The sequence below is a fragment of the Myxocyprinus asiaticus genome, chromosome 5 (genome assembly GCF_019703515.2).
Source record: "Myxocyprinus asiaticus isolate MX2 ecotype Aquarium Trade chromosome 5, UBuf_Myxa_2, whole genome shotgun sequence".
NCBI lineage: Eukaryota > Metazoa > Chordata > Actinopteri > Cypriniformes > Catostomidae > Myxocyprinus > Myxocyprinus asiaticus.
The window spans coordinates 6,329,182-6,354,260 of record NC_059348.1 but is presented as its reverse complement, the minus strand read 5'-3'; the positions used below and the strand labels follow the sequence as shown (position 1 = coordinate 6,354,260).

General features: G+C 39.2%; 4 protein-coding genes across 7 annotated transcripts in view; 3 read left to right on the top strand and 1 right to left on the bottom strand.

The window, feature by feature from the left end:
* LOC127440778 (gastrula zinc finger protein XlCGF57.1-like) overlaps positions 1-25,079 on the bottom strand; it is a 593,771-nt gene that overhangs the window by 162,136 nt on the left and 406,556 nt on the right. The gene's annotated exons all lie outside the window — the stretch shown is intronic.
* The window catches only part of LOC127440749 (zinc finger protein 501-like), a 143,935-nt gene that overhangs the window by 4,001 nt on the left and 114,855 nt on the right, over positions 1-25,079 (top strand). The window lies entirely within an intron of this gene.
* Positions 1-25,079, top strand: part of LOC127440850 (zinc finger protein 501-like) — a 224,062-nt gene that overhangs the window by 122,983 nt on the left and 76,000 nt on the right. The window lies entirely within an intron of this gene.
* Positions 1-25,079, top strand: part of LOC127440803 (zinc finger protein 501-like) — a 167,855-nt gene that overhangs the window by 123,347 nt on the left and 19,429 nt on the right. The window contains exon 3 of one of the 2 annotated variants that reach the window (XM_051697723.1): positions 2,097-3,519. The exons of the other annotated variant lie outside the window; for it this stretch is intronic. Coding sequence (XP_051553683.1) covers positions 2,097-3,115 — 1,019 coding nt within the window. The 3' untranslated portion in view covers positions 3,116-3,519. Of the gene's footprint in view, positions 1-2,096; positions 3,520-25,079 lie in introns of those variants that run through there. 2 annotated transcript variants of the gene reach the window in all.

Genomic DNA, 25,079 nt, shown 5'->3' with positions numbered 1-25,079 from the left:
AGATTGGTTAGCAAATATCAAATCACATCTGAATTTAACGTTCTGATTGGTTGGTCAGCTGAGTCGGATCTCGATAGACGGACTTTCTATCTTACCCGTGCCTTTGCTCCTGCCTCCCTCTGCTCCATGCATTTAAAGAGAATCTCTGTACACATATTAAAACAGACACACAATTCCCTCAACAAAGATTGAAAAGTTACTTGTCAAAAGCCTACTCGTTACTCTGACGGCCATACATTGTTGTGAATTTGGTGCACTCTCTTCCTTATTCCCTTTCATCTTAATCTACATTACCAAGAAATCCAGACTCACTACATTACCCATACATCCAAGCTCACTATGATACCCATAGTTCCGAGTTTAAGCCTTATAGGCTTAAACTTGGAATCTGTGCATGGGGGAATAGGGTGATGTAGACCCCATTTCCTTCATTGTTCTTTTGGTTTGGTGAGGTGTGGATGTGAAGAGTGAGCCACCATTGAGTCCTTTGTGTCCTTTCCTTTGCATTTGGATGCGTTAAGTTAGTTTATGTATGTTGTTTATTTGAAATCTTCAAATTATACATTTGCCAGTTCATATCATTGCTGTTTGAAAAGTGTTGGTTAATTACTTTCATGCAACCATATTAGATTTGTTTGTTGATTTGTATTCATTGTTTGTAATTAATTAGTTTGATTTTATTTATTCTAGTGTATGTAAACCATCCTACCACAGCTTAAACATCTGAAACATCCGAATCCTTTGTATCCTGTCATCGGAGTTGTTTCCATCACTCATAAGAATCATCTTGGGTCACACTTTATATTAGGTGGCCTTAACTACTATGTACTAACATTAAATACATACAAGACTATGTATTTACTGTGTAACTACATGTTGTTCTACAAAATATCCACATACTGAGGTTGAGGTACGGGTAGGTTTAGGAGTAAGGGTAGGGTTAGGGTAAGGGGTTAGAGTTAGGTTGTGATGTAGTTAAATGTAAATGTAATTAGTATTTTAAATGTAATTACAATGCAACAACATGCATGTACATAAGTACATTTGTATCAAATGGTTAAGTACATAGTAGTTAAGGCCACCTAATATAAAGTTGGTCCTCACCTTGCTATGTCTTCAGAACACTAATTAGTTGAAACAAAGGACTGGTGTTTTTCCCGTGTTTTGATCAGACACCCCACTGAGTTTCCACACTTCTATACTTGTGTCTAACATAGGTATCATCACTCATTTTAGGTGAGCGTACACTAAATCCATAGAAAGTTAGGTGGGCATCCAGTGTCTGCAAGGCTCTCTGTCTGTTGTGTATATGTTCTAGTAGTTTTTTTTATAAACACATTAAATGTTGTTCACCTTTTATTTAGTATGGCCTATTTGTTCATAGGGAATCAAAGAGGGCGAAAGGGCATGATGAGTCTAAGGGGTGATGGCAGTAGGTTCAGAAAAGATACTTTATTTTTGTAATTCCATTTGATGTCACTAGTAGCGCAGAAATGACACACTTCACCTTAAGTCATGTCTACCTCCTGACTGCCAGGTTTCTGAAAGAAGGCAGAAATGCACAAATATTTTAGAATTTAGTTTTGTCTGTGGTAGCAAGAGTCTCACATCCAATTTAAATGTGGTGGTGTACTGCTCAATGGATTAAAACAGCCAATTTGCATCCTGTGATAGACGTGACTACCCTCAAACTTTCAAAGTGTTGCTTAATATCGATATGGAATACATCGATACGTGCATCGGAAAGGAGAAGGTATCAGTCTATTTGTGTATCGATATTTTGAACACAGCCTTATAATTAGCTAGAAACCATGCATTAAAAAAATCATATAGTGTTGTTTAAAAGTGATGCAGGTGTATCCACTTATGCTTGTTCACTTAAATAAAAAAGAGCTTTTGCTCTTGTTTATTGTGTATTTAAGTTTGGCTTCTTCTATTTTTTTATTTCGCACATGAATGAGTGACATATCGTAATAACAAATGCCTTACTTGACCCCTGTAGCTTTCTGATGCAATATTTGGAGTCAATTTTATTTCCTTAATTTTAATATTTGTCCTTTGAAATGAATGGTGACCATTTTGTGTTTTCATTTTAGAGCTGATGGACATGAAAGAAGAAAGTCAAGAACTGAATGAAGTGAAGGAAGAGGAGCACCCTCCGTGTCAGACACTTTATAGTTTCAAAACTGGACAAAACTCTTTTAGTGGCTCACAGACTGAAACAAATTTCTCACAAATAAGAACTCTAAGAACAAGAGCCAAAAAATCTTTCACCTGCCATCAGTGTGAGACAACTTTCACACAGGAAAGTCACCTTCAGAGTCACATAAGAAGTCACACTAGAGAGAAGCCTTTCTCCTGCCATCAGTGTGGGAATACTTTTACACGTAAAGCAAGCCTTATTACGCACATGAGAATTCACACTGGAGAGAAGCCTTTTTCCTGCCATCAGTGTGGGAGTACTTTTACACGTAATGCAAGTCTTACTACGCACATGAGAATTCACACTGGAGAGAAGCCTTTCAAATGCCATCAGTGTGGGAAGAGTTTCAGACAAGCTTGTATTCTCAAAAGTCATTTGTTCTTGCACTCTAGAGTAAAGTCATATAGCTGTGATCAATGCGGCAAAATATTTTCTTCAAGATCAGTCTTACAAACACACTGGAAAATTCATCCAAATGAGAAGCCTTACTTGTGTTCACTTTGTGGAGAGAGTTTTTCAATTCTGCAGAGTTTTAAAGACCACCAGAGAAAACATACTGATGTGAGAGCTCATGTGTGCTCTGAGTGTGGGAAGGCCTTTTACAGACCTTGTGACTTAGAACAGCACCAGAGAATTCATACTGGAGAAAAACCTTATAAGTGTTCACATTGTGAAAAGAGTTTTACTGGTTCAGGAAACCTGAAAAAACATGAGAGAATGCATAGTAAAGATAGGCCGTACCACTGCACTTCATGTGGGAAAAGTTTCATTAGGTCGGAAAACCTGAAATCACATGAGCGAGTGCATACTGGAGAGAAACCATACCACTGCACTTCATGTGGGAAGAGTTTCAGCCAATCAAGCTCTCTACTGACTCATAAAAACAATCATTGTCCATTGTTGTCACATTGAGCAAAGTTAATCTTTATTTGTCTGGAAAATAGTATAAAATTTAGAAAAGTATGGAATTTCTCACAAAAGAACATTTACAGTTAAAGCTGATATAATTTCTGTTTGTAATTTAGTATATAATTTGCACAAGCTCCACCGGATGGATTGCAAAAATAAACAATGTTAAAAAAAAAAAACTTTTTGAATACGCCCCTTATTTGATCAAAAAAAGAGAGAGTATCACTCCCAACTTACGCCTTGAGTATTGCTGTTACAATTCACTGTTGTCTGCCCTGTGTCATCTTTTCCCCCCTGGACTACATTTCCCATGATTCCCAGCCCTGATCGCTACCAGCTGTTCCATATTGTTTTCACCTGTGTTTCATTTACCTAATTATCCTTTGTGTATATATTGCCCTGATGTCTGTTCCCCTTTGTCGGTTGTTAATGTTTCTATCCAGTTCATACTCCGGTTCTAGTTCTGTTTGTTTACCTTTTGTTTCACTTCCTGGTTTGCTTTCTTGCCTTGTTTCAGTGTTATGCTGCTTTGTATTTTATTTTATTACTATTAAACAAAGCTGCGTTTAGATCCTGCTCTTGTGACCTCCCTCATTGTAATAGAACAGCCGACCGACTGAAATGGATCTAGCGGCTCCTTTCATTCAGCTGACCCGAGCGAACTTACCCGTCCAGGAATATTCTGGAGTTTTCTGATTCTACCCTAAAATCCATGTATCAAATCGGACTCATTGCACACCAGTGGATGGAGTTGCCGGCGACCGGAGATTACACATGGGAGGAATATGTTGAGCTAGTATTAGAGACATTCGCTTCAGCGGATCCTCCTCAATCAATCGCGATCCTGGCTTCCGAGTCAGCCACGCCTGAATCCTCTCCACACCACATCACAGCCATGCCTGAGTCTGCTCCAAACCATGTCCCAGTCAAATCTGAGTCTGCCCCACTCCATATCACAGCCATGTCAGAATTTTATCCACGCCATGTAACAGCCACGTCTGAGTCTGTTCCACGCCATGTCACAGCCACGTCTGAGTCTGCTCCACGCCATGTCACAGCCACGTCTGAGTCTGCTCCACGCCATATCGCAACCACGTCTGAGTCTGCTCCACGCCATACTGCAACCACGTCTGAGTCTGCTCCTCGCCATGTCACAGTCACGTCCGAGTCTGATCCTCGCCATGTCACAGCCACGTCTGAGTCTGCTCCACGCCATGTCACAGCCACGTCTGAGTCTGCTCCACGCCATGTCACAGCCACGTCTGAGTCTGCTCCACGCCATATCGCAACCACGTCTGAGTCTGCTCCACGCCATACTGCAACCACGTCTGAGTCTGCTCCTCGCCATGTCACAGTCACGTCCGAGTCTGATCCTCGCCATGTCACAGCCACGTCTGAGTCTGCTCCACGCCATGTCACAGCAACGTATGAGTCTGCTCCACGCCATGTCACAGCCCAGCCTTCCGCGACTCCCTGCTTGAAGCCCTTCTCGGCCCTTGTCTCCAAGTTGAATTATCCACCACTGATGCCGGTGCGTAGGGTCACGAAGACTCTTCTTAACAGCTTGTCAGTACTCCTTCCTGCCATACCCAACGCCCACGCCTGCCACGGCCAACAAGCCAGTGCCCATGCCTGCCATGGCCAACAAGCCAACGCCCATGCCTGCCACGGCCAACGAGCCAACGCCCAAGCCTGCCACGGCCAACGAGCCAACGCCCAAGCCTGCCACGGCCAACGAGCCAACGCCCATGCCTGCAACGGCCAACGAGCCAATGCCCACGCCTTCCACGGCCAATGAGCCAATGCCCACGCCTGCCATGGTCAACGAGTTGGAAGCTTCGTCCGTCCCAGAGCCTGCGTTGCCAGCCTCGTCCGTCCCAGAGCCTGCGCTGCCAACTTCAGCCTCCCAGAGGAGGAGGAGGAGAAAGGTTTCTGTTTCTGAGTCCATGCCCATGTACACGACCACAGAGGTCGTTTCCAAGTCTCTGCCCATGGTCATGACCACAGAGGTCATCTCCAAGTCTCTGCCCTTGTACACGACCATGGAGGTTGTTTCCAAGTCTCAGATTTAACCAGCTGAAAGAGTGCACTGTCCTCTGGTGTCAAAGAACTGCTGTCAACTTCGCTAGAGATGCCAATATTAGTGGTGACCTCCATGTGAGTTTGCTTCAGGATAAGGCTATCAAGGCAAGTCTGCTTTGCCATTGGTTTTTTATCAGGTTTACTCGTCATTTTGGAAAAAATTAACATGTTAAAAGAGGTAGAAGTTGTTAGAGATAGGTCTATTCAATCTACAAAATAACGCCAGCGTGTCTTAAGTTAAAATAAATCATGTGGGAGCACATTGAACTTGTGACTACCACATTGACTTGCCGCCCAGAAGCCCCATGAACAAACAGAGTTAACACTGTTAATGTCACAAATTCTGCCAACAAATTCTGCCAAATTCTGATGACAGATACTATCAAAACGGAGATGGCAGGATTCCGACCAGAAATAGGACAGATCATCGACACTTTACGGGCTGAAACCAAGACCAGAATTGATACCTTACAGCAGGAAGTTACAGGGGAATTCTGCTCCATGCAGGTGAAGCAAGCTACGATGGCAGTTACCATGGCAGATATGGAAACATCGCTCAATTCTTAGCACAACACCGTGGAAGTAATGGAATCTACAATTTCTAGCCTTCCAGAGCAGATTCAAAACTCTCTTTCGCTCTCTCTTAGCTGTCCGTCGAATCTGATGATGGCGCTTACTTCAGGGAACTTGTGCAGTCCCACTGGCACAAGAGGCATGTCAGACAGACCTGTACTGAGGCAGGGTCTCAACGTGAGTGGGATCAATGCCACAGCATTTCAGGATGTTTCTGCTGCAGTCCTTATGACACCTCTTCTGCCCACCAATAGCACGTTTTGCTGTAGGGATTTGGCCATACAGGACTTGCTGTGGTAACCGGTGTTCCGGCATGCGGATGACATGCCCAAGCCAGCGTAGATGACGTCTGGCCAGCATTGCTTCCAGACAATGGGTGTTAGTGTTGGCCAGTATCTCTGTGTGGGGTATCCGATCCTCCCAAGACAGACCAAGGATTGTTTTAAGACATCATACATGGAAGGCCTCCAAGAGCACAATATGCTGTCTGTATGGTGTCCATGTCTCTGCCCCATAGAGGAGAGTGGAAACACATAAGTGGAAACACAAGGTTGTGTTATAAACAGCAACCTTGGTAGCTATTCTCAGATTTTTGTTCTCAGAGACCCTCACAGGTTGGAGACCAAAGACTCTGGAGTCTTTGTTAATGCGGCAGTTTATTTAATGGGAAAGGGAGCAATCTGAGGAGAATGTGGAGCCAAGATAGGTGAATCTGTCCACCATTTTCAGTGGAACACCATTGACGTGGAAGCTTGGAAATATAGCTGGCTGTACTGAGAACTGTGCAATAATTTCTGTTTCCTGAATATTGACTTGGAGACCATAGGATTGGTAGATGCTGGAGATTGTATTGAGAGCATGCTGCATGGATTGAGTGGTATGGGCTATGACTGCACAGCCATCTGCATACTGCAACTCATGTATCTGACATGTTAGAGATTTATTGTGTGCCTGAAACTGTCGAATATGAAAGAGGTTTCCATCCAGGCAGTATTGGATATGAACACATCTATGTGTCCAAGTGCATGATGGAATAGTTGTGTGATGGCTGAGAGCAGCTTCTTGAACAAGATGGGAACCAGTACACAGACTTGCTGCACTGTCCCCCTTCTGTTTGTAAATGATCACAAAATTGGAGTCCTTCCACTCTTGAGGAAGGATCTGTGACTGCCAGATACTGTATTTGTAATCAGAAGGTGTAGACGGCGAGTGAGCAGGTAGACCCCGTTCTTTCGTATCTCCACAGGAATTCCATCAACTCCAGAACTTTTATTGTTCTTCAGGATTCTGATGGACTTCCTGTTCCTGTTGCTGATGGCCTGCTGCACAAGTGTTTGTAGCCTGCTAGCCTGCGTAGCATTGCTTATTCTTATTCTCATATGTTCATCGTTTTTATCCTTTGTCATTTTACCGCATGTTTCAAGTTTTTCTTCTTTTCCACTGTTTCATCTGTGTATTTTACCTGTTGTTGCTCGAGTCTGTGTTTGTAGCCTGCTATCTTTTTTAGCATCACTTATCTGTTTTCAGCTTTTAATCCTTAAAATCATTTTTCAGCGTGCATTGGGTTTTCCCCGCATTATTCTCTTATCGCAATTCAACTGCGTGCATTTTCCGTGTGCATCCGCTTTCTATTTTTATCGCAATTAAACTGCACACATTTTACAGCGTGCACCAGTTTTTCTCCTCTGTGTTACATGGATTATTGCATCGATCTCAAAGCACCGCTTATCAAGAACAACCGTAACAACAAACAAATGCATGAAGGATTCACATCGATCTCAAACCCTCACCGCTCAGGAACAACCAACAACAACAACAACAAACAATTGCGGTATGTCATGGCATCCACTCATGTTATTTCTTCCTGCATTGCATGTCACATTTTTACTATAGCTTCTTCCGTCATCAGTGAGGGATTCACATGTGATAATTGTAAGGAATTAGTCAGTCTGACAGAGAAGGTTAATGAGTTAGAGACACGCATCCGAATGCTTGTGGAGGTCAGTGAGAAAGAGAAGCCGGTATAATACTGTTTCGGATGCGGGTAGTACAGCGAGCAACACGTACATTTTGGTTCCGGCTCTGCAACAGGGCGTTTGGGTGACATCTCGGCGGCATACTCGCTCAGCAAAGCGAACCCACTCTCCCATTCCTGTTAGGGTTTCTAATCGATTCTCCCCACTCAGTGATGCACCCACTGAGAATCATGTTGAAAGAGCCCAAATAATTGGTGGTTCTATTGTAAGGAACATGGGAATAGAAACTCCAGCCACTATTGTTAAATGCATTTCCAGGGCTCGAGTGTCTGACATCAGATCAAATTTACAAGTGCTGGCTAATGCTAAACGTAGATTTTATAAAACTGTTATTCATGTCGGCACTAATGATGTCCGGCTTCGCCGGTCGGAGATCACTAGAGATAATGTTAAAGAGGTGTGTGAACTTGCAAAAGCTATGTCAGACACTTTAATATGCTCTGGCTCCCTCCCTGCTCATCGTGGTAATGAGATTTATAGTAGATTAGTGTCACTGAATGGCTGGATGTCTGAGTGGTGTCCGGAGAATAGCATAGGATTTATAGACAATTGGAAGAGTTTTTGGGGTAGGCCTGACCTGCTAAAGAGAGATGGACTCCATCCCTCCAGGGAAGGTACCGCTATCCTCACTAGTAATTTGGCACATAGTCTTAATGATGGTATCTGACTAACTGGAGCCCAGGTCAGGAAGCAGACAAACTGGTTAATCCGAACATCTGCTAGCTGCCTTGAGACATCACACAGGTTACATAAATTACAACACAGAGAGACTGTATCACCTAGATATCATATAGAGACTGTGTCTGTTCACCGAACTAACAAACACAAAACTTTCACTACATCATTTAGAAAAAAACAAACAAATTTAAGATAAACATTATATGAAGGTAGGGCTACTAAACATTAGATTTCTTTCTACCAAAGCACTAATTGTAAATGAAATTATTACAGATCATAGTTTGGATGCACTCTGTTTGACCGAAACCTGGCTTAAACTGGATGAATATATTAGTTTAAATGAATCTACTCCCCAGGTTATTGTTGTAAACATGAGCCTCGCCTGAAGGGTCGAGGAGGAGGTATTGCTATAATTTACAGTGAAGTTTTTGGTGTTACTTAGAGGACAGGGTATAAGTTTAAGTCTTTTGAACTAATAATGCTTAATGTGACACTGTCAGATATAAATAAAAAACTCTGTCGTCTTTTGCCCTTGCTACATTATATAGATCACTGGGGCCTTATTCTGATTTCCTTGGTGAATTTGCACATTTTTATCAGATCTTGTAGTTAATGTAGATAGAGCTTTAATTGTTGGTGACTTCCACATTCACATAGATAATGAAAATGACACATTGGGATTAGCATTTATCAATATTCTCAACTCTCTTGGAGTCAGACAAAATGTGACAGGACCAACTCATTGCCATAATCGTACGCTAGATTTAATTCTGTCAAATGGAGTTGATGTAGATACTATAGAAATTCTACCACAGAGCGATGACATCTCAGATCATTACCTTGTCTCTTGTATGCTGCGATCAGCTAATATTACTCAATCTACACCACGCTATCATTCAGGTAGGACTATTCTTTCAACCACTAAAGACAGCTTCACTAATAATCTTCCAGATCTGTCTCATACACTCAATAAGCCCCAAAGTCTAGAAGAACTTGATGAAATAACAGAAAATATAAATACAGTCTTCTGTAGCACTCTTGATAGTGTCGCCCCCCTTCGATTAAAGAAAATTAAAGAAAAAAGCCCCGCACCATGATACAATGTTCACACTCATGCTCTCGAGAGCAGCTTGGAAAATGGAGCGCAAGTTGAAGATTACAAAATTAGAGGTATGGCAGGATAGTGTCTGTAGCTACAGACAGCATATTTTAGCAAACTCATAGGAAAATAACCACAACAATCCTAGGTGTTTATTCAGTACTGTGGATAAATTGGTTAGGAATAAAACCTCAACTGAACCAGATATTTCGTTGCAGCACAAGAGTAAAGACTTCATGAATTTCTTTACTGATAAAATTGAAATAATCAGAAATAAAATTGGAATTATGCAGTCTGTCACAGTACCTCAGAAAACAGCATCTCATAATTTTCCTCACGTGCAACTTCAGTCCTTCACTGTCATAGGTCATGAAGAGCTAACAAAACTTATTGAAACATCAAAAGCCACAACATGTATGTTAGATCCAATACCAGTTAAGCTCTTATAAGAGGTATTTCCTGTAATCTCAGAACGTCTTCTTAATATTATTAACTCCTCGCTATCCTTAGGACATTTCCCAAGAAACTTTAAAATGGCAGTTATCAAACCGCTTATTAAGAAGCCACAACTTGATCCTGGAGAACTGGCTAATTATAGACCGATTTCAAATCTCCCGTTTATGTCGAAAATACTAGAAAAGGTAGTGTCCTCCCAACTATGTTCATTTCTACAGAGAAAAAGTATATATGAACAATTTCAGTCAGGATTTAGGCCCCATTACAGTACAGAGACTGCACTTATCAGAGTTACAAATGACAAATGCTCTTATCATCTGATCGCGGCTGCCTTTCACTTCTAGCACTTTTAGATATTAGTGCTGCCTTCAACACGATAGAGCATGACATTCTCTTGAATAGCCTAGAGCAGGGGTGTCATACTCGGTTCCTGGAGGGCCACAGTTCAGCAGAGTTTAGCTCCAACCCTAATTAAACACACCCGAAGCAGCTAATCAAGGTCTTCAGGAGTGCTTGAAGATTACAAGGAGGCATTTTGGAGCAGGGCTGGAACTAAACTCTGCAGGGCTGCGGGCCTCCAGGAACTGAGTTTGACACCCCTAGCCTAGAGAATTATGTTGGCATTTGTGGACTTGAATTAGCATGGTTTAGGTCCTATTTAGCAGGCTGCTACCACTTTGTCTATGTAAATGAGGAATTGTCAAACCAAAGTTAAGAGTGGAGTGCCACAGGGATCAGTTTAAGGGTCTCTGCTTTTCTCCTTGTATATGCTTCCCCTGGGAGATGATATCAGGAATCGTGGAATAAGTTTCCACTGTTATGCCGACGATACCCAACTTTATATTTCTTCAAAACCTGACGAAATTTCACAATTCTCCAAATTAGCAGAGTGTATCAATGAAATCAAAGATTGGATGGCCAGAAATTTCCTCCTACTCAATTCCGACAAAACAGAGGTACTAATTATTGGACCAAAAACCTCTTAAAACAAGCCGCTAAAATATAATTTGACCCTCAATGGATCGTCTTCAACAGCGAAAAACTTAGGTGTTATATTTGATACCAATCTGTCCTTTGAAAAACAAATTACCAATGTTTGTAGAACAGCATTCTTCCACCTAAGAAATATTGCTAAATTACGACACATGCTCTCTGTTGCTGATGCCAAAAACCTAATTAATGCATTCATGACCTCAAGACTAGATTATTGTAATGCATTACTGGGAGGATGTCCAGCAAGATCAGTAAATAAACTTAAATTGGTTCAAAATGCAGCAGCCAGAGTGCTGACTAGAACCAAGAAGTATGATCATATTAGCCCCATTTTATCGTCGTTACATTGGCTACCTGTTAAATTTCATATTAGTTTAAAAACATTCTGTTAACTACGTACAAAGCTTTGAATGGTCTAGCTCCGCAGGACTTAAGTGACCTTCTACCACGTTATATTCCATCACGTTTATTACAATCGCAAAATTCTGGCCTGTTAATAGTTCCTAGAATATCAAAATCCACAAAAGGAGATAGATCATTTTCATATTTGGCTCCTAAACTATGGAACAGTCTCCCTAACACTGTTCGAGATGCAGACACACTCCCTTAGTTTAAGTCTAGACTAAAGACTCATCTATTTAGCCAGGCATACACCTAATTTTTCCTTCAACTCACAATTAGGCTGCTTTAGGTCTGCCGGAACCAGAAACCAGACACATTGATCATGATCTATAACTCTGTAATAAATTGAATTGCATCTATGCTAATATTATTCTATTTGTATCCCTGTCTCAACCTCGGGACTCCTATCCTGAGGTCACCAGAACTGGCTGGATCCAGCTCCATTCCTGCTTCATGTTGGACTCCACTGCTATGTGTCTCTGAGTGATGATGACTAAATGCAGCTGCTGCCAGTCAAACATCACTTCAGTCTATTATGATGGACTTCAGAGGATGAACTGATGCCAACTCCAACCATAAGACATGGGATACATCATATGCCACTGCCTGAACCTTGGATTTAGGATAGACCTCACCGAAATTACCGGCAGGTTAAACTGCGATGCACCTCACTGATCTCTGCCTGCATCACCTCAGACTAATGATGGACTACACTCTTATAATGGAATACACAGACTATCAATTAATTGCCAACAAAACCCTTCATCAGCCAACTAACAAAAGACAATGCATCTATGTGAACTTCTGCAGTTAATCCAGGATGAACTTCAAAGACATTTGTCATTAATGTTACAGTTCTTACAAAATCTTTGTATAAACACTGACCCTTTACACTTACTTAGTTTAATCATTTTAAACCATGACTTGCACTATACATAATTAAGTAATATTGGCATTATATTCATGAGGTTAGCCAGAGGGGAACAGGCCCCACAGTGAGCCTGGTTTCTCCCAAGGTTATTTTTCTCAATTAACCAACTGTAACACATCAATGGAAAGGAGGAGGCGAGAACCGGCTTGATAATATAAATAATATTTTATGAGAAACTGAACCAAAAAGACGAACACACACAGGTGTCGGACAGCTGTCCGTAACACTCTCTCTGCAGCACTGCCATCTCCAGTCGGTCTTTATCCCTCTCGGGCTAATCAGCCCAATTAGGGGCCAGGTGTGCGGAATCACGACCCGGCCCCACCATCCACCCTGCCACATTCCTCCCCCGTTCTCTCAGGCCGGGGAGCCCCCGGCATGACGTACATTCCCCCCCCCCCCCCTTTTACTGGGTGGGGTGCGTGCCTTGCGCCCCGTCTGCTGGCAGGTCATCCCTGCCTACCTGGATTGGGGAGGGGACAAGGGGAGGGAAACAAAAAAAAAGGTGGAACCTACACGCCGTAACGGCGATCGTGCCAAATTAACAAAACATTTAAAAAGAGAGGGAAAAGGCCAACATGGAGTGGCAGCGGGAAAGAGAGAGGAGAGAGACTTGCCAGTTCTCCGATACGCTGTAGTCCAGTCCTCGGCCACTCCTCCACCCTCTAGTGGACGACAGCCGCGCCTTCCCAGGTGGATCGGAGGCAGTCCTCCGGCCCCTGGCAGATGGAATGCCCTGCCGTGTTTTTGGTGGACGGTAGGGGTCTCCCCCGCCCCTGGCAGCAGTAACCGCTCCAGGCGGTTGGTTGGGAGCCCCTCCTGCCCTCACGGTCAGTGGCCGTTCCTCCGCTTCCAGTTGGCCGGCTCCTCCGTCCTCCGGCGGATGGCCGCGGCTGCTCCTTTGGGGTGGATGGTAGCGGCGAGAACTCTACTACGGCGCACCCCTCCTCCTCCGCGGGTTTCGGCACCAGTGTAACACATCAATTGAAAGGAGGGGGTGAGAACCGGCTTGACAATATAAATAATATTTAATGAGAAACTGAACCAAAAAGACGAACACACACAGGTGTCAGACAGCTGTCCGTAACTCTCTCTCTGCCACACTGCCATCTCCAGTCGGCCTTTATCCCTCTCGGGCTAATCAGCCCAATTTGGGGCCGGAATCACGACCCGGCCCCGCCCTCCGCCCTGCCACACCAACATCTTGTGGAGTTTTGTGTTCCTTGCCACAGTCTCCTTCAGCTTGCTCACTGGGTTTCTAAATGCAATTATTATTTAATTACTTATTTTTAAACACAATACACAATCATATTTTATCAAACTTCACAATGATAACTCTAAGACATTATAGATATTACAGTTTCATTTTCTGTTAATGCATGATTTCTGTAAAGCTGCTTTGAAACGATGTGTGTTGTGAAAGGCGCTATTCAAATAAAAATGACTTGACTTGATGGACTTCAGAGAACTGTGGTGGGTCATCAAGATGGTGGATTTGTGGAAGATCTGGGGATTTCTATCCCCAATTTCTAGCCTTCAAGATCAGATTCAAAAGCTACAAGAGCAACAACAGGATCTAGAAAATAGGAGCCATTGCCAAAACTTAAGGATAATTGGCATACCTATTGGCATACATGTCCTGGTTCTTTGCCGAGGTGTAAGGTGATGATTTACCAGAACTTCAATCAGTAGTGCTGGACCATGCTCACCACGCTCCAGTCCCGAATCCCGCACTGGTGGTAGGCCCAGAGCAATGATTGTTTGCCTGCATTACTTCTCCGATAAGGCCAGGATTCTTCAAGCCTCCAGGAAACGTGGCAAACTTATATACCACTGTGCGCAAATTAATATTTTTAATTATATTCAATCCCGTGAAATTCAAGCTCAAGCAGGCTGGGATACCTGACGGACTACATCACCCAGCAGAACTACGCTTCACCTTTGGCAACACCAACCATTCGTTCAAATCTCCATCGGATTCCGCAACTTTTTTTGAGCAACATATCAAGTCGACAATGGAGGTACACAATCTAAAGGCTGAGATTTTCCAAACTATTAGGACACCTGCCGATTATTTTTCTATGAAATGCAAGTTTATATTTGCCCAGATTTGAGCATTGATTTTAACCATAGAAGAGTTTCCTTCATCCCGGGATATTCAAGTTTAGTAAGGCGCTTCACTTCTATATGAATAATTTGGTTAAATCACCAGCTGACGCTGAATCACTATTTTATTGCCATAGATTCACAGTAAGGAATGGCTTCTTTTTGTTCTCTATACAAGGAGGTGAAATATTTGTATTATTATTATTTTATATATATAAATATATATAATTTATTTATTTTTTATTTTATTTTTTTTGTTCTCTTTATATTGTTCAAACAAATGTGTGGTACATGATATTTTAGGTGTTGAGTGCTAAGAGAAAGTCTATTGCGTTTGGAAACACTGAGTGTGTTTGGAAAAGCTGAGTGCTAGTTACATGTGCGGAGTTTCTCCACTTATTGTTTGGGGAGTTGCAATTTGGGTGGGGAGGGGACGGGATATGTGTTTAATGTTTGAATGTTTGCATGTGTACTTGAGCTATAGTGTACAGTGGACTGGTAAACTTCAGACAGATGTGGACATTTCAGTCTATAGCCCATTAGATGACCATGGATAACTCGATACACAGCAAGTCAGTTGCAGTAAACTTCATGAGCTGGAATGTGAAAGGGGTTAATCAGTTAATAAAACGCAATAAGATACTTACTCAATTAAAACATTTGGATTTTAACATAGCATTCCTTCAAGAAACCCATCTTGTATCCACTGAATATTCTAAGCTGCACAAATCATGGGTTGGGCAACTGTACCAATTAGATTTTCAAACAAAATCCAGAGGGGCAGCGATCCTCATTAGTAAGAACACACCATTTATTCTGAGTAAGGTGCAGGCTGATAAAAGGGGAGGTTTGTTATTGTAACAGGTTCATTATATAACGTCCCCACGATACTAGCTAATATCTATGCACCCAATTGGGATGATGTGACGTTTATGAGGTCTTTTCTGTCCAACCTACCCAATCTGAACACACACAAATTCATTTTAGGTGGAGACTTTCTCTGTGTATTGCATTCCACTCTGGACCGGTGGTAAAAAAAAGACCCTATAATTTAACTAAATCTGTTATGGTCATTAATACTTTTTTGGAAACATATAAGTTCTCTGATCCCTGGCGTTTCTTAAATCCCAGTTTTCTTTTTTCCCCAGTACGTCACTCATACTCTCAAATCGTTTACTTTTTAATAGATAATCATCTCTTGACTTTTATTGTAGAGTGTAAATATGAATCAGTTATCATTTCTGATCACAGCCCTGTAGTATTGAAGCTAACTTTCCCTGAAACGTCTACTCGGAGAACATGGCGCTTTAATAATGTTAAATATAAATAATATTATCCGGTCTAATCCATCCTTTGTAAATCTAATCAATGAAAAAAATGTATTTCTTTTTGTCCCTTAATGATACTCCAGATGTCAGTAAAGCTACACTCTGGGATTCTTTAAAAGTGTATTTAAGGGGGAAATAATTTCATTTTTAATCATAGGTGAGAAAAACAAGAAACCAGCGCTTGAATAACCTCATTAGTCAGATTAAACAGTTAGATTTAAAATATGCTACTGCGCCTACATCTGAGACTTTCTGAGAGAGAGAGCAATGCTGCAAACAGAGGTTGATCTTATAACAACTGAACAAACAGAACAACTTCTCCTTCAATCACATTCAACATTTTTTTGATAATGTTCCTCTGAATGTTCAAAACATTCAGATAAGGCTGGAAAAATTCTTGCACAACAAATTAGACAATCTTCATCTTCTGATGTAATAACGTCTGTCTGTAAGGATGACGGTGGTCACAAAAGATAAACTAGAGATCAGTACTGTTTATAAACAATTATATTCCTCATGTTCATCTGAAATTGTGTATAATCCATAAGAACTTGACTTTTTTTTGTTGTATTAAATAGTAATGCCCCAAATGCATGCAGATGATCAACTAAAACTGGAAAAGCCTCTAAACTTGGAAGAACTTAATTCAGCTCAAATATTGCATAATTAAAATATGCAAAACTCAAAAACCCCAGGACCTGATGGATTTATGGTGGAATTTTTAAAAATGTTCAGAGAAAAACTAATGCCTCTTTTACTAGTGGTACTTAATGAATCATTCCTAACAGGCCAACTTCCACATACATTTAATCAAGCAGCAATTTCAGTCCTACTAAAGAAGGGAAAGACCATCTTATTTGTGGATCATTTCGCCCCATTTCTTTGTTAGATGTGGACTGTAAATGGTTGGCAAAAGTTTTAGCCCGATGGCTGGGGAACGTTCTACGCAGGACCAGACCAGATCCTTGGCATTCTAGCTGTCAGTTTGTCCAGATACTCAGGTGACATTTCACCCCACGCTTCCTGTAGCACTTGCCATTGATGTGGCTGTCTTGTCGGGCACTTTTCACGCACCTTACAGTCTAGCTGATCCCACAAAAGCTCAATGGGGTTAAAATCCATAACACTCTTTTCCAATTATCTGTTGTCCAATGTCTGTGTTTCTTTGCCCACTCAAACCTTTTCTTTTTGTTTTTCTGTTTCAAAAGTGGCTTTTTCTTTGCAATTCTTCCCATAAGGCCTGCACCCCTGAGTCTTCTCTTTACTGTTGTACATGAAACTGGTGTTGAGCGGGTAGAATTCAATGAAGCTTTCAGCTGAGGACATGTGAGGCATCTATTTCTCAAACTAGAGACTCTGATGTACTTATCCTCTTGTTTAGTTGTACATCTGGCCTTCCACATCTCTTTCTGTTCTTGTTAGAGGTCAGTTGTCCTTTGTCTTTGAAGACTGTAGGTTACACCTTTGTATGAAATTTTCAGTTTTTTGGCAATTTCAAGCATTTTATAGCCTTCATTCCTTAAAACAATGATTGACTGACGAGTTTCTAGAGAAAGTGGTTTCTTTTATGTCATTTTTGACCTAATATTGACCTTAAGACATGCCAGTCTGTTACTTACAGTGGCAACTAAAAAACAAACACAAAGACAATGTTAAGCTTCATTTAACGAACCAAATAGCTTTCAACTGTGTTTGATATAATGGCAAGTGATTTTCTAGTACCAAATTAGGAATTTAGCATGATTACTCAAGGATAAGGTGTTGCAGTGATGGCTGCTGGAAATGGGGCCTGTATAGATTTGATCAAACATTACTTTTTCAAATAGTGATGGCGCTGTTTTTTACATCAGTAATGTCCTGACTATACTTTATGATCAGTTGAATGCCACTTTGGTGAATTAAAGTGACAATTTCCTTCCGAAATAGCAAAATCTGTACATTATTCCAAAATTTTTGCTGCCAGTATATATAAAAAAATCGTATTTTGTATATTTAAACAAGGTAATATATTTTCTCTGGAATAAGAAACCTCCAAGAATACGCCTGTGCTTTTACAAAATCCCAAGGAGTTGGGGGGATGGCTCTTCCATATTTTCAACTTTATTAATAGGCTTGTAACTTGAGAGCCTTAGAATTCGCAGAATTCCCACCATACTAATCATATACCTGATTGGGTCGATATTGAATCCTCCACTTGCTTCCCTTTCTCACTCCCAGCCCTTCTATTTTAAGCCTTGCCACTTGGTCTCGACTCTCGCTCGTTACATCCTATGGTATGGAATTCTGTCCAGATTTGGGTCCAAATTCGTACATATATTGGTTGGCAGAGAGTCTCTGTCTATGCTCCAATTGCTAAAAATCATCGTTTCTCCCAGCCTTTTAATGATCATGCTTTTTTGTTATGGCATAGTATAATTTAAATATCTTTTTGTAGATGGGAATTTTCTTTCATTTACGCAAGTAGAGTCTAAATTCAAGATACCCAAGTCAAATTTTTTTCAGATATCTACAGGTTCACGATTATATATGCAAGAATTTCACCTCATTTCCATCTCTTCCTGAACCAAATCCAATTGAACAGCTTCTACCTGACAGTCCGGTTCAGAGAGGAACTATTTCTCTTTTGTACATTAAACTTATGCCTCTATTGTCAGCTCCAATTCATGTACAGAGAGAGACAATTGGTAACAGGAACTTAATGTCTGCCTGACTGATGAAGAGTGGCACGAGGCTAAGCTTGACGACTGATTCTGTTAAATTGGAAACAAGCTTCCGCTCTCTCTTATAAACAGTGGGTTAGAGATGTGTTACAGTTCTTGAGTCTGGAAAGAATAAGACTGAATCTGAGGGGTTCCAGCTCTAAGTTTATGGTCATGTGGTGGCCTTTCGTCCTTTCAAGATATCTTCGAGTTAGTGCTGATAACTGATTCTGTATATTATTTACCTGTATGTTTCTCATATATACACATTATTGTATTTTTTTTCTCTTGTGTCTGTCTGTGAGGTTAAGTGTAACACCGTCTTCTGTGTCAATGTGACTTTGTATGTTGTTGACTTTTGCATAATAATAATAATAATAATAATAATAAAAACTCCTTTTGTTCATAAGGCCAGTTTTTCTTGCTTCCATTGAAGATCCTCTGTGAAAGATTCACAAATCATGCTGGATAACATGAATCATCAGGTTTTGCATGAACATTTCAGTCTGATTGTTATGCTGACAATAGAAATTGTTATGAAAAATAAAGTGTAGTAGATACATTTAATTTCACAAATAAAATGTTTTATGACTTTGACCTTGTTCACCCTGTGTGTTGTTAATGAAGGCAAGGCAAGTTTATTTATATAGCACATTTCATACACAATGGTATTTCAAAGTGCTTTCTAAAGAGTATACAAGACACACACAAATCAATTTTAAAACCAATTAAGAACAAGAAATGAGAATAAAAAGTAATAAAAATGTATTACAAAATTGTTTATAAAAAAGAAAAGAATACAGAGATAAAATGATACAGTGCAATCAGTAAGTGCAGCACAGTGTTCAGTCAGTAAATGCATAGCTAAACAGATGTGTATGCAGCCTGGATTTGAATGTGGTTACTGCTGGAGCACATCTGACCTCTTCTGGAAGCTGCTTCCAGCTACGCGTGGCATTATAGCTAAATGCAGTCTCGCCTTGTATTGAGTGAACCTTTGGTATTTTTAACTGACTTGATCCAAATGATCTGAGAGGTCTGTTAGTTTTATATTCAACAAGCATATCTGCAATGTATTTAGGTCCTAGGCCATTGAGTGATTTATAAACTAGTAAAAGTACTTTAACGTCGATTCTAAATGTAACTGGAAGCCAGTGTAAAGATCTGAGGACTGGAGTAATATGCTCTGTTTTTTTTTGTTCGGGTGAGAATCCTGGCAGTGGTATTCTGAATGAGCTGCAGGTGTCTAATGGTATTTTTGGGAGTCCATTGCAGTAGTCCACCCTACAGGTGATGAATGCATGAACAAGTCTCTCAAAGTCTTGACATGATCCAAAACATCTAATTCTCGCTATAATTTTGAGATGATAGTTGGCTGATTTTGTTATTGCTTTGATGTGTCCAAAATGACACCAAGACTCCTGACTTATTTATTGTCTTCAGACCCCTGGAGTCAAGGAATGTGTTAACCTTGAGAATTTCACCTTTGTTGCCAAATACAATGACCTCTGTCTTGTCTTTGCTTAACTGAATTAAGTTTTGGCACATCCAACTGTTTCATCAGTGCACAGGCACAGAGATTCTATGGGGCTGTAGTCACTTGGCAATAGGGCTAGGTAGATCTAAGTGTCGTCTGCATAGCTATTGTGTGAAATTTACTTCTTTTTCATAACTAGACCTAGTGAGAGCATATATAGTTTGAACAGGAGTGGTTCAATAATTGAGTCTTGTGGGACGCCACACGTAGGGCTTGAGTTGAGGGGGGATTTGAGGGGATGCCATCCCCCTTGCAAAGAAATACCAAAAAGGAAACCCCTTGTAGCTTAAGGTAAAAAATGTCATGTGATGTCTTAGACAGTAAGAAAAAAAAAAAAGATTTTCTATATAGTGAATGGCAGTGAGTTCACTATATCTCAGCAGTGAGTGAAAGAAATGAGTGAGTGAATTTGGACGCTGACGTATACAGGAGCATCTGAGCTCTGGGGCTGTCACAGAAACAACGTCACATATGAGCTTTTAAAATACTTGGGCCTTACTTGTTATTCTTATTAAATAATATAGTAATACAATAAATCTTCATTCTGTTTGTCATTTTTAATATATATATGTTAATATAAAGAGTAAACACATTTTATCAAATGTACATTATTGTATTTATTTGTTATACTTTAGTATCTTTAAACTCCAATACAAGCTGGGTAGTGTTTCTCATCCAACCAAATTATCATAACCTGCATGTCATAACCGAATATTTAAATCATCCACAGAATTATCATTTCCACGGTGTGCAGTCTCCTGAGTTAAAATAATATCACCTCAGTGAATTATTTAGTAAATAAAGAATTCTTCAGCTTAATGGCAAATTTCTGTACAAATTTTACATTTATACAAGTACATTTTAAAATGTATCTGTATGTTTTGTCTCACTACATTTTATTATGTTATTTTAATCAAGTAATGATTTGTCAAAAAGTACAGCATGAAATCAAACATTGCGTGAGTGAATGAAGCAGTAAACTGGCGTCTCTCTCCTGCACGCGCTCCCTCTCCCAGCTCGTACATTTTCCCCATGGTGAATTATGGGCAATTAACCGTCGTGGAGTGTATATTCGATGATTAGAGTGCATTGTGGGTAAGAATGAGTGAACAAAAGCAGGGAACGGGTGGATCACTCAGAATTCAGACACTCCTACAAAATGGTGGACACCCGAAATAGTGCACTATATAGTGTATAGGTGGCAGTTTCAGACACAGCGAAGGTCATTTCTTAACAGAGTTGTTGCTAGGGTTGGAAGAGATATATTTTGAAATACATTAAAATGTGTAATGACTGGTAATGTATACTACACCAACACCTTCAATATTCTGCATTTATTGTATTTTGAACAGACACAATTATGACACAATCACACAAGTTAAGAAAGGGTGTGGTGCTAAACTGATTTTTTTTTTAAATTTATTTAGTTTTTTATTAGAAATTTGTTATATTTATTTGTTTGCATGGCATGGAGGTAAATGACCTGCTCTATTGTATTTACATTATGTGGATGACTGTTCACTTGTTAACTTCCTAATCACTCATTTAACTATAACTTCATACTAGGTAGGGATGCACCGATACCACTTTTTCTCTTCCGATCCGATATTGGAAATCTCAGTATCGGCTGATACCGATCCCGATCCGATACCAGTGTTGTTTGTTTGCATAATCAGTTTAGAATATCTTTACCTTATTGTGTGGAACTAATTGGGTGTGCTTTTTAATATGTAAAGAAACACAAACATCTAACTACACATTATTTCAATATAAATGTATAGCTTATTGAGAAACACTTTATTATTAACTAGTACACTGGATAATATAGCAGCAAAATTAACAGTAATTCCAGTACAAGTCATCAGTAGAAAATATCTATCTATCTATCTATCTATCTATCTATCTATATATATATTTTTTTTTGTTTGTTTGTTTTTTTTTTTTTTTTACTTGTGTCTGGACTTTAAAGGATTCAGATCTCTATTTTGTTCAATTTAGTTGTAAGATATCAGCTCACTTTTAATTCACACAGTTATTTTTTTGGAACCCATTCAATTTAAATATTATTATAATTTGTAAACAAATGATAATAATAATAATAATAATATATTATAATAGTAATGTATAGTAATATATCTCAATCGTGCACCTTTAACTTTTAAACCCTCATGCTTTTATTTTGACATTCTGAACTCTCCAGGAAGTCCTGTATGTGTCTGTTTGTTGGCAAGTTCACAGTAGTTTAATTCGCTTCTTATTCAAATTCTTGTAAAAATGCACCTCCAGTGCCGTTCTAAATGCATATTATAAGTGAACCGAACTATTGAGCATCTACATCTGAGATGTTGTTCATGAGTAGCACTCAAATATCGCGCACCGCGTGAAGGCTAAAAATAGCTACGAGTGTGTGTAAACAGAGCAGCGCCATTCAATAATGCGCTGGAGCTGCGCGTGCATTTTATATATTTACTTATAAAACACAGCCTTTTGTGATTCACAGAGCTATCGCACGTCTTCAAGTGGCTTTGAATAAAATGCACGAGTCATATGAACTACTTTAATTGTGTTTTTATGGTTCTTTAATGTCATTTTTTGAGCTTGACAGTAACGAACATGACTAACACACAGTATCGGATTTGGATCGGGCTCGTCGGACCGATACCCGATCCGTCTAAAAGCTTCAGTATCGGAGCCGATACCAATCCAGGTATCAGATCGGTGCATCCCTAATATTAGGGAAAATACACTTTTTTGTGAATTGGTTTAGTGATAATATTCTCAGTGATTGCCAGTTGCTTACTGACCATGACCAGTTATGTTCCCTTTTTCCCAAAAGTATCATCCAAAAGAGTTCAGAATTGTTGTGAATGTCATTATAGCAAGGTTCACAATGGGAAAGGAGGAGGAGGCTTCGTGCCGCCCCCCCACAAGATGTCGCCCCTGCTTAAATCCGCCCCTGTTCCTAGTGTTACGCCACTGAAGGTAATGCAAGTTTTCAAAACTTTTGCGCTCTTTCAAAAATGGCCAAGAGAATATTATATTTATTTAATATTATATTTATATAATATATTATACTATATTATATATTTTGTTTTTCTTTAAAAAAAGAGAACTGAATGTAAGGTATGACAAGTGTACAGTACAACATATAGGCTACATTTTTTTTATTTCAAACAGTTTTCAGTGTTTCGCTCATAAAACCCTTTTGTGTGTGGAACAATTTTTTCACACCACTGTTTAAGCATCCTTCACAGAAACAGCCCAAACTTCCATTATAGTTCGGTTATTGGAGTAGAAAAAATGCATGTGTGACAGTGGGCAAGCAATCTAGAATATTTTTTTTTCTTTTTTTTTTTTTTTCTTTCATGATCATAACGGGGATTCTATTCACAGAATTCATCATAAAATACAATTACAGAGGGTAACAGGTGCATATTATGTTCATGTGTCCTAAGGGTCAATGATGAAGTGATGCTAAGTTTTTTCCAGATCTATTTAATTACAAATACATTAAAAAATGCAATTCACACAAACCATTTACTTGAATACACATTCTATGATGAGCATATGTTCAATTTCTGAGTTTAAAGTCATATTGATAATTTTTCTGGGGCTTGAATTAAAAAATGTCATGTGGTGTCCGAAGACAGTAAAATAAATAAATAAATAAAAAGTCTCATTAAAAGCTGAAATTCATGAAAAAAAAAAAAAAAGAAATGTTGGCGTAACTAGTGCAGAATAATCTTTTATTATTATTTCTTTAAAAATAAGCAGTGAAAGAATTGTGTTTTAAAATATGATTCATATTTTAAAATGCTTTTGTCCACCAAATCAAAGTTGTGGTGTAACCAACATGTAGGAGGTTATTTTGTTGATTATGTTGACCATAAAAACCATAAAACAGAGCGGACACCTTGAGACCCTCAAGACTGAGCATGGAGTTTTAAAAAACATCTGATATTATTTTGATATTTTTATGAAAAGGCACATTTTGTTCAAAATTATGTGGTGTAACCTTGAGAAAACTTTATATTTTTTAGTCAAATATTCGTAATATTTTTATATAACAAAAATGTATCTTGAAAAATTAGTCTGAAAACCTTTTAGAAATTAATTATACTCTCATGTATTCAAGGTGCAGAGAAAGTATTATTATACTTTTTACTTGATGGTTACACCATATGACAGTTTGAAAGTTTTTAATATTTTTGTAAAAAATGCTATAAAGTTTTTTAGAAATGTATGAAACCAAATTGGACACAAAGATTAGATTTCCAAGAACTTGACACAATACATTTTTAAAAGATTTCTTATTTTAACACCTTGGACAAGTATTAGACACAGTTTGTTATTTATTTATTTATTTTTTTGATTACAGCATATACTTTTCAGTGGATATATACTGTATTTATGAGGTCAACTGGAATTTTATTTCCCCATAAATGTATTTACTAATAAATACAGAGAGATGTTTTTTTTTTTTTTTTTTAGTATTACACAAATGCTATACCTGTAATAGTATGTTTTACATGTAGTATATTGACAAAATTAAGAAAACAAAAATTACATTATGAAAGCTGGCTGCTCTGTACCAGCTCAAAATTATGTGTAAAGATGCAATGCTGCTTAAAAGCCAGACTAAATTATTCCTGCTCTGACTCACCTCAGCCCCTAGTATCAAAGGCAGTTCTGATGCTGCTTTGGTTCTGTGTAAACGAAATGCAGCATCAGAACTGCCTTGAACTTTGTTGTTGTCACGATAGAGCATATATTTCATAATTAAAAGTTCATTTTATATTTCTATATCCATCATTTTATATTTAAAACATTATCATAACATTATTTATGTAATAGCTGTGTAAATGTATTTATGCCACCTCTGAGCAGAAATAAACAGTCTACACCTAAACGCCACTTCAGATGCTTCTGTGACACCTTTGAACTGTAAAGATGGCTTTAGAATTTCTTTAAGGGGTTCTAAAAGTTTTTTTCTTCAGCAGGTGAAAATGTATTAGTTTAAAATAGATTTATCCTCTAACTCCTGTTG